This window comes from Diabrotica virgifera, chromosome 8 (genome assembly GCF_917563875.1).
Source record: "Diabrotica virgifera virgifera chromosome 8, PGI_DIABVI_V3a".
Classification (NCBI taxonomy): domain Eukaryota; kingdom Metazoa; phylum Arthropoda; class Insecta; order Coleoptera; family Chrysomelidae; genus Diabrotica; species Diabrotica virgifera.
In genome coordinates this window covers 51848733-51867641 of record NC_065450.1, presented here as the reverse complement: position 1 = coordinate 51867641, position 18909 = coordinate 51848733, and the positions used below count along the sequence as shown (strand labels likewise).

The window sequence follows — 18909 nt, the reverse complement described above, 5'->3', positions numbered from 1 at the left end:
TCGATCGGATGTTCATTTCGCGAAATATGCGACCGTCCTGCTACTTTTGGGACACCCTGTATATTACATACATATATTATTACATTTAGGTAGACAACTTTTCATACACCTGTGTACAAAAAGTTACCTAATAACTTAATACGTCTATTTAAAGCATTTAAATTTTTAGGTTTATCTAATTTGTTTCATTTAGTATTTCAAAATATTAATCTTTTATCTTATTTATTTATCGTTTAAAAGAGATATGTTAATTATTACCCTAACTTGATTCAATTTATAAAATAAACATTAATATATCATTTGTAAAAATTTTTATTGAATTTTGATAGTTTGGTTTATTATTATAATCTTGGTACTACTCGGGAAGGGTTTGAATAATAACGATATTCAAGTACATACATAATATATAAAAACTTATATTGGGAACATAAAGCATCCTTAAGGGTAGAACAACAGAAAACTGACAAAAGGAGTCCGCCAGGGATGCGTTATATTCCCTTTGTTGTTTATTCGAGATATATTTTTGATAACACTTTACAAGAAACAGACAACGGTGTACAATAAAGGCATGTACATACATTAAATTAATGATATAATTTCAGTTTTGTGGACTGTATAAGGTTATTGGGTTAAGTGGAATTAAGCGAGGGTTATGATATACAGACAATTTTATAAGTTTATAAAAATCTTACGAAGTCCTGTGTCACTCATCACTGTTCGCGTTTTGATTAAACACATGTGTCGGTTTCACTCGCGGATTAAATAGTTCATGTATGAATTTTAAATGTTTTTAACGGATCCGCCATTTTTTTATGTCGAATTACTGTCTTAGACTATTGCATAGAAAATTATTCATTATATTTTTTGTTTCAGATGGAGATATCAATGGTGATGTTAGTGGAGATGATCAAAGTATCGCCAGTGATCACGACCAAAACGATGAAAATTCCATGGATTCGGAGAGGGGCGGTGCGTTAAATTTAGTAAGTGTACATTTTAATGAAATAATAGTTGTTTTACACAATATTTACCTACAGTAAAATATACCTAGCTGTCACTGAAGATCAAGGTATGTGTCAAATTAAAGTCCTCAATTAGCGGATCAGTCTGGACATATCCTGCAATTTTTTCTAGTAAATTAGTATTTTCTACTTCTACTTTTTCAGTCTGCTTGCATCCGCTGCTGGACAGCATCCCCATAGGTTCAATTTAACTCAAAAAACTCAAAGTAATATGCTATAAAAGAAAATAGAGGAAGACAAACAACAGCAGAATGACATATAGCATGTCGCACAGACAACGAAGAACTAAGTAAAGAAACCGAGTAGATTCGAGCGTGAAACTCAAAAAAATGAATGCAAGTGACTTCTCTAAGGAAGTACAGCCCCACCCCCACCAATAGAGAGATAAACCAGAAGAGAAGATACACTCACCGGCCCAAAATTCCGCCACCCAAAATGTTTGATTAACTTTGACAATTTATAACTTTATTATTTGTGCTTCGATTTTCAAGCTTCTTACACCAGTTTGTAGGTACGTGTATTGATATCGTTTGGTATTATTCCGGTAACACAACAATTTTGCTCGCATGGCATTATACAGGGGTGAATGGAAGCTTTGTATTTTCTCCTAACCTTAAAAAATTCTGTGGCAAAAAGGAAGAGCTGATTTTGTTTCATAGTCCTGTCATATTATCCAGAAGGCATCAATAAAATTTTCTTTTTTGAATTATCCGAATATCTCTTTTCTTGTAAGAGCTGTACCATTCTTTGTAAATAAAAACACTGATGGACTCATAAAATAGAGGTTGGATTGATAAGATTAGAATGGCCCGCATCTCAATACTATTGAGCATTTATGGAATGAATTAAAAAAGCTATTCGCCGTCCTCCAAGCCCTCCAGAAAATTTGGTACAGTTATGGCCCTGGTAAAGGAATATCGGGCTATTTCCCAGGCAAGGATTAACACATCTGTATTCGATGCCAAACAGGTTGCGAGCAGTGGTTGCTGCAAGAGGCGGACATACCCGCTATTGAGTTGTTTTGTTTTGTTGTTAATTTTGTTTTGTTGTAAACAATACAGAATTAGTAAGTATTTGTCGACTTTCAAAGAAGCATTCAGCCATATTCAATCTTTATAAGAATATACATATAAGTTATAAGCAATATTGGTAATATTTTTAGAATAATGTCCATTTGCCAAGCATACAAAAGTGGGCATAAAGGGCCTACACAGCTCAGATGTATAATCCTTTTTATGTCGATATTTTATCGAGTATTGTATCGATATCGTATCGAAATCAATATCAATACGATATTTTTATAAGAAAGTATTGCCGATATCAATACTCGATACGATACTTCATTGGCATAACCAATAGAATACTCAATACTTAAAAAGTATCGATATTGTATCGTATCGTGAAGTTCTATTCTTAGGGTCTTCATTTCGGCTGTTCGTAGCATGCTTTTGGTTTTATTGGTGTCTTCTCTTGATTCAATGCCATAGGTCATAACAGGTCTGATGCAAGTTTTATAAATTCTAACTTTGCTGTCCATTCTCATATATGGGTTATTCCAGACCACATATCTCAAACATCCGGACAAGACAGCGGCCTTGTCAATAGCACACTATACTGATTATACTGTGGCCGAGTCTGTATCCTAGTTGTAGCGATTCCACATCTTCTATTATTTCATCCACTAGCATATTGAATAGAAATGGGCTGAGGCTGTCTCCCTGCCTGATTCTTCCTGGTGTTGGTATGCTTCTTTTCATGAGCATTTTTCAGTGCGTCACAAATGATACAAAAAGGGTAAGTCCGTGATAATATACATTTATAACATTTATTCTAACATGACATTTTAGTTAAATCTGACAGTTGTCACATTTTATTTGCAATTTGGCATAAAAATAAATCAATTGTGTTTATTGTATTTATAAAATGGTATTTTCTTTGATTTGTATAATCTTATAAATTGTACAGATTATATTCGTAGATATATTATATAATTCGTAAATATTTTTTTTGATTATTGAGCCATCTATCGACAATTAGAATAAATGTTATAAATGTCTCTAATCACGGACGTGCCTTTTTTCTGTCACATACAATTTAAAGCGTTAGAAAGAAATCGAAAAACTGTGACGCACTGAAAGATGTCTATGAGAAAAAGCATATGTTGTTCCTTTAATAAATAAAAACATAATAAATCAAAGACAAAGAATAGATCACCGGCAGCCCCAAGAAATTATGTTCAAAACACAAAAATTGTTTATTAGCATAGTAGACGAAGACCGAAAATTAAAAACACTTGATGACTTAATATATCACTTTTATATCGGAAACAACTACAAATTTAGCAATAAAAAGTTAAATGGCCAAAATGAGTGATTCCGACGTATAAAATTAATTTCAGGATACTGATCGAGGGGTCGTTTCCCAAAAGAATTAAAACATTTAAGTTTTGAAGAGGGTTCAGGAACGAATTCGATTTTTCGCGCCAGATACATTATTGTACGGCTAAGTTTTACAATCTGTTAAATGTAAATAATGTCGGATACAACGTTTTTTTCTAAAATATAAAAGTGTGTCAGATTTTTTCGTGTAAACTTGTAATCTTTTAAGGGGATGCGGTTATACATATTTTAAACATAAACATTTTCATAAACTAATCATAGGCTATTGATTATGTTTAAAATAAGAGAGCTAAAAGGAACTACAACGTTAATGGGATTTTATTATTTCATATGGTCAATGGACCTCTAAATTTGAAAAACCCGCGGAGTGCTACCATTTAAATGGATGCGTTTTTGAGAAAGGGGTGAATTAGTCCCTAGGCACAGGGTGAATTAGGGTGAGTTCTATGCACTTTTAGTACAAACACGTCTACAGTAAAACCGTTTCAGGTTAAATTTACTATCGAAATATCACATTTTAAAGTCAAAAATATTTTTTTTTACAAAAAATATACTCAAAAGAATAACAAGAAAAAAAAACAAAAGAAAGCAATTTTGTTTTTGCCCCATAACTTTTTTCCACAGGGATATAGGTATAGGCATGGCTGCAGCGAAAAATAACTACCATCCTTCCTCGTTAAAATGACGTATGGTAGAGGTCTCTAGGATTTACAGTTTTCGTTACAGGATTTTTCAAAGTTCGCCGCTTACAGCATTTTGAGCCATTTTCCCCATTATTTCGCAAACATTGTTCTGTAACTTTTTTCTACGCATTTCTAGGTATATGCAATGGCAAACTTAGTAGGAATAGAAGTCAATTACCTTTCAAATGGTCTATTGTATAAGGTTTTACGACTATTTTTAAGCAAGTTATGCTTTTTCAAGATTTTATACTTGTATGATTTTTGATATTTTTTATGGTTATTTTTAGAATTTTTCTTGTACATTCAGGTATTGAATTGGTACACTGAACAAGTAAATTGTGAAATAAAAAAAGCATATTTTCTCTACTTTAAAACGGTGTATTGCAAAAAATTCTAGGACTATTTTAAAACAAGATATCCGTAGGATATCCAAGGGTATCCGTAATTTGAAAAAAATTTTAAAATTTTTCATTTTTTTCAATTAGAAGAATATAATGGCATATTATAACATAATTTTTAATTCCAACTAACTTTTCTTAATAACACTTTTCGATATTTTGAAATATAAAGCTACTTTACTCTTGAGCGAAATTCATATTTTTTAACATCCCTCGTACATTATTGACAAAATTTTATATCTGATGATTTCGTCTTAGGTTTTAGACTATGCAGAGCATTTTATAAAGAATAACTGTTTTTCATAAAGTTAATAATAAAAAAGTTTTCCATATGGTTCCAGCTTAGTGGGACCTATTGCATGTGTATGTGACATTTTGAAAAAGCATATCTTGTTTAAAAATCGTGCTAGAATTTTTTGCAATACACAGTTTTAACGTAAATAAAATAATTTTTCTTTTTTATTGCACAATGTATATACCTAAATATACAATAAAAAAAAGTTATATTGAGAAATTTAAAAATAATCGTAAAATATATAAAAAAAATCGTTAAAAGTATACAACTTTAAAAGCCATATCTTGCTTAAAAATAGTCACACAGCCTTTTGCGATAGACTATTTTAAAGATGATTGACTTTTCTTTATTTCAAATGTATTGCATATACCTAAAGCTGCGTAGAAAAAAGTTACAGAACAATGTTTGCGAAGTAACAAGGAAAATGTCCCAAAATCGCTGTGAGTGGCGAACTTTGAAAAATCATTATTTGGCAATTATAAATAATAGGGACTTATACCAAACGTCACTTTAAAGAAAAAAGTTTTTTTTCTGTGAAGCAATGCGTATACCTTTGAAAAAAGTTTTGGGACATAAAACAAAATTGCTATCTTTCGTGTTTTTTTCTTGCTTTTCTTTTGAATATATTTTTGTAAAAAAAATATTTTTAACTTTAAAATGTGATATTTCTATAGTAAATTTAACCTGAAACAATTTTCCTGCAGACATGTTTGTACCAAATGTGCATAGAACTCACCCTAATTCGCCCTGTGCCTAGGGACTAATTCACCCTTTTCTCAAAAACGCGCCCCTTTAAATGGTAGAACTCCGCGGTTTTTTCATACTGCGAGGTCCATTGACTATATGAAATAATAAAACCCCGTTAACGTTGTAGTTCCTTTCTAAAATAAATAATCAATAGCCTATCACGTTTGTCCCAGAAAACGACTGTGTAGGCAAGAATTCCGGACAAATACTTGCCTTATAAATTGTAAAATGCAGATATTAACGATGTTACCAGAAAGTGGTTCCACGAGAATTTTCAGATTTTCTGGTTAGATCTGACACTTCTCATTTCTCTTTTCCATTTGAATTTCTCCAATATTCACTTCTAGCTCTGGTAATTCTACTTTGTCTTCTATGACCTGCTCTATTTTATGTTTAGCATATATTTCTTCGAAGTGTTCCTTCCATCTTTATATTATTTCGTTCTCATTTTTATTCTGTTTCCTATGTCTTTGTGCTTTTCTTATTATAGTCCAGGGCGCATCTGTTTTGAGATGGATGTTGAGACGTGACTCATATTTTTTGCAGAAAATGCTTGAAATTAACTCATATAATAATTGAGTTATCTTCCCACTCAAAAAGGTCCGGAACATTGTTTAAATAATCAAAATGTCAAAAAATGAAGGAAAAATTCGATATTTTTCTTCGTTTTTTGATTATAACTTTAAAAGTATTCACTTCCGAGAAAAGTTGTACTGACATAAAAGTTGCGAAATTAAATTTCCTACAATATAGGATTGGCTAAATATTTTAAAAATGGTCACCCTTGTTACAAAATATGCGAAAAAAACATAAAAAAAAACAAGTATTCGCATTTTACGTTTTTCAGTCATCTATGCTACACTTAGGACCTTCATATTTTAAATAGAAAAACTTTATGATATAGTAAAACAATGCAGTAGATTTCATTAAGATCGGTTCAATAGATTTTGCAAAATAAATTTTGCAATCCAGCTTTCGCAAAAAAAAATTCATTTTTTCAAAATGTTGCAGGACTGAAAATAAAGCAGATAGCAAGTTAAAATTTTTCTTACGTATAGAAGATTACTGTACCTTTCATCTGCAATTTGCAAAATTAAAATCGGTTAACTACTACAGGACAGCGGTGTTCGATTCACACAAGTTGATTTCCACTAAAATGTGTTCCAATCTTTATCTAATATATTATTTTCTTACTTTATATTTTATTGTATTTTAATATTTTAATCAAAAGTTTAAAAATCAAACTAATTTGATTATTGTTTGTGAAATAGTGTTTAAACAATTGCATATGTTTAAAAATAATAAACTTTTATTCTTTAAGTTAAAATATATGAACAGAGAAAGTTTTTGCTAAAAAAAGTGTAATTTCAAAGGACAGAGTATGTGTGTTTATTTTGCATTAAACAAATGTATTTATTTATATCGAATTGTACTAAAAATTAAAATTTATCAATCATTATCAAAGGTCATTGGGATGCCCAATCAGAGCAAACGTATCCGCTGTCCTGCGCGTAGCACCAAAAATTAATGTTAATTTAAAAAAAATCCTGACGCCGTGGTAGTTAACCGATTTTAATTTTGAAAATTGCAAATTAAAGGTACAGTATTCTTCTATATGTAAAAAACTCAACTTGCTGTCTGCTTTATTTTCAGTTCTGCAATATTTTGAAAATATGAATTTTTTTTGCGAAAGCTGGATTGCAAAATTTATTTTGCAAAATCTATAAGACCGATCTTAATGAAATTTACAGTAATGTTTTATACTATCATAAAGTTTTTCAGGGTGAAATATGAAGGTCCTAAGTTTAGCATAAATGGTTAAAAAACGTAAAATGCGAATACTTGTTTTTTATGGTTTTTTCGCAATTATTGCTATTTTGCAACAAGGGTGACAATTTTTAAAATTTTTAACTAATCCTACACTGTAGGAAATTTAATTACGCCACTTTTATGTCAACTTTTGTCGGCAATGAACACTTTTAAAGTTATAATCAAAAAACGAAGAAAAAAATTGAATTTTTCCTTCGTTTTTTGACATTTTGATTATTTAAAAAATGTTCCGGACCTTTTTGAGTGGGAGGATAACTCAAATATTATTATTTGAGTTATTTTCAAGCAATTTCTGCAAAAAAATATGAGTCACTTGTCAACATCCAAATGTACTAATATTTTTAAAGATGCGCCCTGGTCTATTAGTGTGATGATCTCGGGTAACAAATTCAGTCGAAGACGGGATTCGCTTTTATAAGACATTTATTTTAAAACCAAACATACAAAAGATAAGGTAATTAGTGTTAAAAATTTGTTAATTTCGTTATCAAAATATATTTGCAATCTACATATCGGACTTTCGTAAATCTCGGGTCGATATGACGATATTTGATACATGAATAAATGATAACAAACGACGATCGAGTGGCTTAGGAATTGCATTTATTTGTTAACACGAAATGGATAAATAAGGAGAGGAAATCTCGCTCAACTCGCGAGAGGGTAAGACTTGTTAGGATCTGCGCTCAACTCGCGTAGCTTGGGATGGGATTGTGACTCGTATTCACTCAACTCGCCAAGACGACGGGGTTCGGAAGGTTTCGGAATATGGTCGGGATACGTTTAACTCACCTATTATACCTAGTTAATGGATTTCCGTTTCGTCTTTTATACTGTCAGGGACGGTATAATAACACGTTTTACTTGATACATAGGCGTAGATACTCTAGATGATAAAATTATATTATCGTTACATTAGGTTTCGTATGAATCTATATTAGAACTAGTCCTATACCCAAATCCAGACATCCAAAGTGAAAGTTATCCTCCAACACCAAATTTTTCTATATGATCCACATAATGTTCAGAAAAAAGTCACACTATTTTGAGCGTCGGGTTTGGGGGGAGAGGGGGAAGAAATCGGTAAATTCATAGTTTTTTATATTTTTCGTCAATATTTCTAAAACTATGCGATTTAGCATGAACAACCTTCTATACAAAAATTTTCTACATTAAATTTGAAATAAAAAAGGCCCTATACATAATCCTTCTAAAATGAACGGTTCCAAAGTTACGGAGGTAGTATAGTATAATTGGTCCAAAAAAGGCCTAAACCAGATATCCAAAGTTAAAGGTTTTCTCCAACACCAAATTGTTCTATATGGTCCACATATTGTTCAGGAAAAAGTTACACCATTTTGAGCGTCCGGTTTGGGGGGGGGGGGGAGATGGGGGAGAAGTCGGTAAATTAGTAGTTTTTTTACGTTTTTCGTCAATATTTCTAAAACTATGCATTAGCGTAAACAATGTTCTATCTATACAAAAATGTTCTACATAAAACTTAAAACAAAAAAGGTCCTATACATAATTGTTATAAAAATCAACGGTTCCAGAGTTACGGACGGTGAAAAATGGATGTTTTCGATACTTTTTATATTTTTTGATTTTGGGTGGCGAATTTAACGTTTCTTCGAAAGCTTATTACTAACATACAATCGGCCACTAAAATAGCAAATTTTATTTACAAAACACAATCCTGTTAAAGAAAATTTCTTTCATCAGCAATAATATATTATAAATTTCCCAAAAATTTAAAAAGTATCGAAAACCTCCACTTTTCAACCTCCGTAAATCTGGAACCATTGATTTTAGAACAATTATGTATAGAACCTTTTTTGTTTTAAATTTTACATAGAACATTTTTTATAGAACATGGTTTACGCTAAAGCATAGTTTTAGAAAAATTGACGAAAAACGTATAAAACTACTAATTTACCGACTTCTCCCCCCCCCCCCCCCCAACCGGACGCTCAAAATGGTAACTTTTTACTGAACAATATGTGGACCATATAGCACAATTATTTGATGATGGAAGAAAATTTTTACTTTGGATGTTTGGGTTAGGCCTTTTTTGGACCAATATACTTAATGTAGAACATTTTTGTATAGAAGGTTGTTCATGCTAAACCGCATAGTTTTAGAAATATTGGCGAAAAACATAAAAAACTACGAGTTTACCAATTTCTCCCCCCAAACACGACGCTCAAAATGGTGTGACTTTTTTCTGAACATTATGTGGGCCATATACACTCACCGGCACGAAAAATAGGCACACCCAAAAAACGGGTCATTTTTGATGTCTCATATCTCCTAAATCTGTGGTCCGATTTAAGTAATTGTTTTAATATGTTATAGCCGTATTCTTTAACAATATCGCTGTAAGAATATTGTTGTTAGACAGGTAAATTTTCATTGTATACCGGGTGTACCAATCAAACTGGGTTTTTTTCTCAATTTTTTTTAACACCCTGTGGAATATTCTAGCCTTCATAAAATATTGAAATTAAAACCCAAATTATAACCCCAGGGTTTCTTAATATTCTGTTTTTTTATTCATTCGCTTATGTTGGATAATAAAAAAAGTTAGGGACTTAACAACTAGCCATGTTCTTTATCAATACAGTTTTATTTTAATAAGTGTCACAAACTTTAAGAGGTAATTCTGCACGATAAAATAATGACCGTTTGCTTGATAAACCTATGTCCGCAAATGCTTCGTTTCCGAGATACGGGATGTTGAATGTTGTCTTACAAACTGACGATTTATTTATTGCTATAAACTGGTTGAGGTATGCAAATGAAATTTGGTAGGTTTTAAGAGGCAGTTAAGAAAAAGCTAGAGCTACTTTTACCAAAATGAAAACAGTTTTATGCGGAAGAGAGCTAAGTTTAAATCTTAAAATTCGCCTGATGAGATGTTACGTGATGTCAGTTCTTTTCTATGGAATGGAAGCTTGGACACTGAAAAAGATCGATACAAGGAAAATAGAAGCATTCGAGATGTGGATGTACCGCAGGATACTGAGAATATCGTGGACAGAGAGAGTGACAAACATGGAAGTGTTGCGAAGGATGCAGAAAGAAAAAGAACTTGCGCTTACTATTAAAAAGCGCAAACTGCAATACTTGGGACATATAATGAGGGGACAAAAGTACCAGCTACTACAATTAATTATTCAGGGAAAAATAATAGGTAAAAGATCCATTGGCAGAAGAAAACATTCATGGTTGAAGAATTTAAGAGATTGGTACAAGTGCAGCAGCTGCCAATTATTTAGATCTACGGTATCAAAAATACGCATAGCCTTGATGATAGCCAAACTTCGGAACGAGGACGGCACCTGAAGAAGAAGAAGAAGAGGCAGTTATTCCGCATTTTTTGACATACAATTAAGAATTTATGTTCACCATTATCGTGCATACGGGTCATATTACCCGGTCATATTACCCGCATGCACGCCAATGGTGAATATAAAATTTTTAATTGTATATTTAAAAATGCGCAATAACTACCTCTTAAACCTACCAAATTTCATTTGCATATCTCAACCGGTTTTAGAGCAATAAATAAATAGTTGTAATAGTTGTAAGAAAAAATTCAACATACAGTAAAAAGAAGCATTTACGGACATAGGTTTAGTAAGCAAACGGTCAATATTTGTTCATGCCGAATTACCCCTTAAAGTCTGTCGCACTTATTTAGAAACACCCTGTATTGATGAAGAACATGGCTAGTTGTTAAAGTCCCTAACTTTTTTATTATTCAATATAAGCGAATAAATAAAAAAAAGAATGTTAAGAAAACCTGGGGCTATAGTTGGGTTTTAATTTCAATATTTTATAAAGGCTAGAATATTCCAAAGGGTGTTGTGAAAATTGAGAAAAAAAACCCAGTTTGATTGGTACACCCAATATTATTACAGCAATATTGTTAAAGAATAAGGCTATAACATATTAAAAAAATCGGACAACAGGTTTAGGAGATACGAGACATCAAAAATTACCCATTTTTTGGGGTGCCCGCTTTTCGTGCCGGTCAGTGTAGAACAATTTGGTGTTGGAGGATAACTTTCACTTTGGATGTCTGGGTTTGGGTCTAGTTATACCATACTACTAATACAGTAAATTTATTAAAAACAAATATTTCTTAAATTTTATTAAGTATATTTCTAAAATATTATCTCACAAGTACTACACGTTATGGTTCTCTCTGGCAGATAGATACCTTTGTACCTACGTAGCCACTTGAAATTATCTTATCTATCGAAAGAAAAAAGCCTTCTGACAATCCTCATTTTTTTACTTATTCATTTTATTTCAATAATAATTAAGTGTGATGAAAGTTGGTAGGAGTCATAAATATTAAATTTTTGGTGAGTTATCAATAACATATTATAGGTAATTATTTTCAGTTTTAATCTAGTTTTCAATGAATCTTATTTAAAGCCGAAATAGAAGTTAAATATTACATAGATTAACTTTATTTAAATAGTCGATAACGAAATGGATTTAAATTCAGTGGTGAATAGATCAATGAATACCTGTCAACGTCACACATTAGTTTTCTGCATGAATAATACGTGATTAAGAATATGATTTGATAGTTAGGTGGGAACGTGAGTTACTGACGCACATGTGAGGATATAGTAATTTTACTTATGGTTCATCATCATCAACAATCAGCCAATCAAGTCCACTGCTAGACATAGGCCTCTCTCAGTCCTTACCAGTGTTCTCTACAGTTTTCCGCTACTATTTTTACGTCGTCAGTCCATCTAGTCAGTGGTCATCCTCGGACTCTCTTATAATTTCTGGGCCTCCCTTCCATAATCCGTTATGTCCACCGTCCATCTTGTGTTCTAGCTAAGTGTCCTGCCCAGTTCCACCTAAGTGTCGTGATTCTTTCGATGAAGTTTTGAACTGATCTCTGCCTGGTTTGTTTTTTTTTTTTTTTATTTTATAATTGGCTTTGGCATGAACCAATTAGCCTGGTTTGTTGGTTTGATATGTAGTCTCGAAGGCTCACGTCCAGCATTGCACATTCCATGGTTCATTGTGTAACTCTAAGTTTATTTGAAGATTTTTGAGTCAGTGGTAAAGTCTCTGCTCCATGTTTATACGGGCAAAACTCATCGGTTATGAACATTTCGCAGGAGACACATGGAAATTGCACCCTTTAAAATACGGCTTAGTTTGCCAAATGCTGCCCATGTCCGGCCTATTCGCCTATGTATTTTATGTTTTGATTGTCTCTGCTTATTTTGATCTCGTATCCCAAGTATTTGTAAGTGTCTGTAAGTATCTTGTAAGTTGTCTGCGATTAATACAACGTCATCTACAAACTTCAGATGATTTAATCTTTTTTGATCTATATTGATGCCCATATCTTGGCATTGAGTGGCTCTAAAGCTGCCGTGAACAATTTTGGTGGCATATTATCTCCTTGTCTTACTCTTTGTCAAAAATTTAATATTTCATAGTTTCTGGTCTATCTGTTGATAAAATATGTACCTATCAGATTAACCGGAAATAATAGTAGGGGAGCAAAGTATGCTAAATGTGCAGTCACTCGAGCGCTTTGGGGACCTATTGGGTTGTGTTAAGTAAAGTTTTCCATTTTAGTGGGCGCTTGCCATTTTTTAATTTAATTTTCTATTTCCAACAATTGTTTTTTCCGATTATAACGCCATCTATCGATAATTCGAAAAAATGTTTCGAATAAAAGTTGCTTATTTTTACGTAAAGAATCCAAATCTGGAATAAAAATTTGTGACTCCTATTTAAGATTTTAAAGTAACCCCTTACCCCACCTTCGTGGGGGGTCGTGTTTGGTACCGTTCGATAGATTTTTCAAAAATACTGATTAAGTGTATTTTGCAGTTTTTCGATCTAATGTTTATTTTGTGAAATATCGCGGGATTGGTATTTAAAATTTTAAATTTACCCCCACCCCTCTCCGTGGGGGTTCATGTTTGGTATCATTCGATAGATTTTTGAAAAATATTGAACACGTATTTTTTAATTTTTCGATGTAACGTTTATTTCGCTACTTATTCGGTTATATTTGTGAAACTTTTTAACTCGCCCATTTCCTTACGCCCCCCGCTCAAATCGTCAGATTTTTGAAATATACACTCTTTTGCATGTACTTAACTTACCTTATCTTAATCTGACAATTTCAAGTATTTTTAGGGATAGATTTTTTTTTCGGGTCCCCCCGAACTCCCCTGTGTTAAGAACCAATATATGGTAGAGGTACATCTGCAGGGCACCAGGTTTCTCCCCATATGATAATCTGACGCGCTCGAGTAACTGCAAAAATCCCCGCTTGGGCTCCCCTACCATAATAAGCCAAAAGATAATAGATAAGCTAATAAAAACGTATGTTCTCCATTCTGCTTTCTTCTTCTCAATTTAGGTGTTTTAAGGTCTTCAGTAATGTTGTCTTGAGCTATTTTGCTTAGTCTGTTGTCTGTTAGCTCTGTTGTCTTAGGGATATAATGTTTTACACGCTTTTATCTTTATTCTTTGGTGTAAGTTGATCTTTTTTCGCCCAATGACTATTTCTTTGCTTTTCTTCTGATTCGGTCTTCCCTGTGCTGTTGCCATATGTTGATTTCATTATGTTTTAGGTAGAGAGAGAGAGGGAGAGATAAGAGGAGAGATACAGAGAGGGAGTATATTTCTATTCTGTTCCTGCAATCTACTTTCTTTAAGTATGATCCTATGTTTCTTTATGGTAGAGGAGCCCAAGCGGGGTTTTTGCAGTTATTCGAGCGCGTCAGATTATCATATCGGAAGAAACCTGGTACCCTGCAGATGTACCTCTACCATATATTGGCTCTTAACACAGGAAAGTTCGTTAAGGGGGGCCCGAAAAAAATATATATCCTTAAAAATACTCGAAATATGTCAGATTAAGATAAGGTAAGTCAAGTACATGCAAAAGAGTGTATATTTCAAAAATCTGACGATGGGCGAGCCAAAAAGTTTCACAAAGAAAAAGCGAATATTTCGCGAAATGAACGTCAGATCGAAAAACTAAAAAATACGTCTTCAATATTTTTCAAAAATCTATCGAATGGTACTAAACATGACACCCACGAAGAGGGGTGGGGGGTAAATTTAAAATTTTAAATACAACCCCGCGATATTTCGCAAAATGAACATCAGATCGAAAAACTGCAAAATACACTTTCAAAATGCTTTTGAAAAATCTATCGAATGGTACCAAACACGACCCTCCACGGAGGTGGGGTGGGGGGTTACTTTAAAATCTTAAATGGGACCCCTAAATTCTTATTGCAGATTTGGATTCTTTATGTAAGAATAATCAACTTTTATTCGAGACATTTTTTCGAATTATGGATAGATGGCGCTATAATCTGAAAAACCGATTGTTGGAAATGGAAAATTAAATTAAAAATGGAAAGTCCCCACTAAAATGGAACATTTTACTTTTTTTGGTTTTAAGACCTAATAATCACAACTCAATAGGTTCCCATAACGCTCGAGTGACTGCAAATTTAGCATACTTTTCTCCCCTACCATTAAGTATGTATTTATGTTCCAACCGTTAGATCTTCGGGTTTTGTTATTTGCTTATTTGTGTCCTTCATATACTTAGTTCTACTACATAGTATTAAAGTGTAGTCCCATTATTTTTGCTGTTGCTTTCAATGCCGTGAACGATTTAGTCCTGTCGCCAGGGGGGGTACAACGGCCTCCTGTATTCAGATGGACTTACCCAAGTTTTTTTTATGTATTTTGACCCGTAGAACACGAATTTTTTGGGTAACAGTTGATCCGGATGTCGATAAGATTGTTATAAACAAAGAAGTTGAGGAATTACATAACAGCGATTTCTCGCAAAACAAAACATGTTTTTGTATTTTTTGGGCCATTCTAACCAAAAAGTGTCTCTACAAATTTTTTCGTATAATGCATAGTTTTCGAGATAAACGCGGTGGAACTTTCAAAAAATCGAAAAATTGCAATTTTTGTACCCGAATAACTTTTGATTAAAAAATAAAATAGAAATTCTGCTTACCGCATTTGAAAGTTCAAGTCAAAGTATATCGGTTTTAGTTATTTGCATTGCTAAAAATTTATTATTTTATTGTTAAACAAAAGTATAAACACCTAGTGCTGGAGTGATGTTTTCAATGATTTCTCATTTAAAATCGAACGAGTAGATAGAGTAGGTACAAGTGCAAGCGAGGCTATTTCTACGTAGCATGCATGTAAACGCAAGTATTAGGCACGGGAAACACTATGTGTTTATAGCTTTTTTTAGCAATAAACACATAAATTTTTAGTAATGTATATATTCGAAACCGATAGAATTTGACTTGAACTTTCAAATGCGGTAAGCAGAATTGCTATTTTATTTTTTAATCAAAAGTTATTCGGGTTAAAAAATTGCAATTTTTCGATTTTTTTAAAGTTTAACCGCGTTTATCTCGAAAACTATGCATCCTACGAAAAAACTTGTAGGAACATTTTTTGGTTAGAATGGCCCAAAAAATACAAAAACAGGTTTTGTTTTGCGAGAAATCGCTGTTATGTAATTCCTCAAGTTCTTTGTTTATAACAATCTTATCGACATCCGGATCAACTGTTACCAAAAAAATTCGTGTTCTACGGGCCAAAATACATAATAAAAACTTGGGTAAGTCCATCTGAATACAGGAGGCCGTTGTACCCCCCCTGGCGACAGGACTAATTGGACCAGCTATGATATCGATATCATCGTTATACGCTAATATTTGTAAACTCCTATTAATCATGGTTCCTCTTGTTGTTATAGACCAAGAGGCAGCGCTGAAAAATCTATTTGAATTTACTAAAGCTAGATTTTTCACAGTTGATTACTGTGGGTGTGTAGAGAAACATACTGCGGTCGGTCAAGCGAAACGTAGAACAGGGGTTACTGAGAGGGTATCAAAGTTGCTTTCCTACGAAGGTAATTAAATACATTTACTAAGGCTGAAAATCAGTACACACATTCTAAATTAAATATAAATAAAAGTTATTATAGTCGGTCAGCTGTATGACGGAACAGAGCCTGTCGGTCGGCCCCAATAGTCGATTAAGGAAATGAAGCATTTTGGCTCACAAGTTTTTCGTCCAGCATGGATTTACTTGAAATTTTCACAGAAGGTAGGGAATAGTCCAAGGATCATTTTATATATCATGCCGCTATCATACGCTAAAACCTTGGGGGTGGTTGCCACCCCATCTCGGGGGTGGGAATTTTTTATTACATTTTAACTATGCAATTCGATGGAAAAGGTGATTCTAAGAAAAAAATGTTTTTTATATTTTCGTCCTAAAACTAATATTTTTCGAGTTATTCGCATAGGCGTAACCAGGATGATCCTAAGGGGGGGTTACAACTATCTGAAAGGGGGGGGTTACAACTACTGGAAGGTCTCTGAGGGCTATGGTGTTAAGCGTATAGAGCTCAAAGTACATCCCAATGGGGGGGGTTACAACCCCCAAAACCCCCCTGGTTACGCCTATGGTTATTCGCGCTTGAAAATAACAGTTTTTCGACCAAAAAATCCTCGAGTTTTTTAGAGGGTTTTTTGAAAATACCTCGAAAAATGTGCATTTAATCAAAAAAACTGTAGATATAGAAATTGTATCTTTTAGTAACCCAAACCAAATTCTTTTCCTATAATATCTTTAAGAGCAATACAAACCGAGATACGGCATGTTAAAGATTAGCTGTTTTCGTCAAATGCATAATTTGAAATATTCAAAGCCAAATAATGGGAAAAATTTGCATTTTTCGAGAAAAACTTAAATAATATTTTTTCAAGTATACAATTAGACCTTCAAAAAAAATAATAAAAAGTTTCTAGCATGAAAATTAAGCGACTTATAATCAAAAAAATGTCGGTACCTGCTTTTCTCTACGAAAAAATCAGTGAAAACAACCACTAAACTACCTTCCTAATTCAAAATTGGTCTTCACCTTTCTGTAGTTTTTTTAATATTTATATTATCAATACACTAAAGGAGTTTGACCTATTTAAAATGTCTAATTTTGGAAAATTGGAGTTTAAAGAAAAATTGATTTTTTGCAATTTTCTATGTTTCACCTTTTACTTCAAAATACCTCCGAAAATACTGATAATATGAAAAAAATTATAAACTACTAAATTGTATCTTTTTTAATGACTAAAATTACCCTGTGCGTAGATTTTCATTACAGTGAATAGTTAGCCAGATATAGCTGTTTAATACCTCTATTTACCAGCAAACACCCCCTTATTCGAGCCCTTTAAACCCGCCCCAATTAAAAACTAAGGCATCTTACGGAATTTAATTTACACAGTCTTATAGCTCTTTAAAAATCCTACAAAATCATTTTTGAGGGGTCTCATTACTGAGAGGGTATCAAAGTTGCTTTCCTACGAAGGTAATTAAATCCATTTACTAAGGCTGAAAATCAGTACACAGTGAGATATAATATTTTTCCAAAATTAGGCATTTTAAATAGGTCAAACTCCTTAAGTGTATCGATAATATAAATATAAAAGGAACTACAGAAAGGTGTAGACCAATTTTGAATTAGGAAGGTAGTTAGGGGGTTGTTTTCACTGATTTTTTCGTAGAGAAAAGCAGGTACCGACATTTTTTTGATTATAAGTCGCTTAATTTTCATGTTAGAAACTTTTTATTATTATTTTTTGAAAGGTCTAATTGTATACTTGAAAAAAGATTTTTTAAGTTTTTCTCGAAAAATGCAAATTTTTCCCATTATTTGGCTTTGAATATTTCAAATTATGCATTTGACGAAAAAGCTAACTTTTAACATGCCGTATCTCGGTTTGTATTGGTCTTAAAGATATTATTGGTAAAGAATTTGGTTTGTGTTACTAAAAGATACAAGTTTGATATCTACAGTTTTTTTGATTAAATTCATATTTTTCGAGGTATTCTCAAAAAATCCTCTAAAAAACTCGATTTTTTATCCTGCTAGGGGATTTTCTGAAGAGCTACTTCTCGATAAATTTAAGATGCAAAGTCTTCAGCGTCGTAGAATAACTCAATCTTTATGCTTTTTATTTAAAACTATTAACAATCAAGTAAATACTCCTGAGTTATTGCAACTTCTTAATCTCCATGTACCACGTGTTGCTTCTCGTACTTCACAAACGTTTTATGTTAACAGAGCCAGATCAAATATTTTGGTGCAGTCACCTCTAGTACAAATGCAAGCTGATCTCTTTGACATCTTCAATTCTAATTTACGCATCATTAAGAATACTGCTAACGATATTAGGTTGCAACCAGTCACTTTTTAGCATCTTGCTGTTATATTATATATTTATTCTGTATTTTTGTATTTAATTGTTTTACATACTATGTATTTTCTGTTTTTCTTTAATTACTTTATAAGTTTTTGTTCGTCGTTGTTCGTATGTGAGTGTGTTTTTCTCATTTTGAGTTTTTTCACACACTTACATATAAACGGCGTTTATGTAGTCTATGTATTTTATACTGTTTTGTTGTTATGTTTAT

At 32.6% G+C, this 18909-nt stretch overlaps 1 protein-coding gene across 2 annotated transcripts in view; it reads left to right on the top strand.

The window, feature by feature from the left end:
- Positions 1–18909, top strand: part of LOC114339800 (protein nubbin) — a 413621-nt gene that overhangs the window by 378803 nt on the left and 15909 nt on the right. For both annotated transcript variants that reach the window (XM_050657778.1, XM_050657777.1), the window contains exon 5: positions 874–983. In XM_050657778.1, the coding sequence (XP_050513735.1) occupies positions 874–983 (110 nt within the window). The remainder of the gene's footprint in view (positions 1–873; positions 984–18909) is intronic.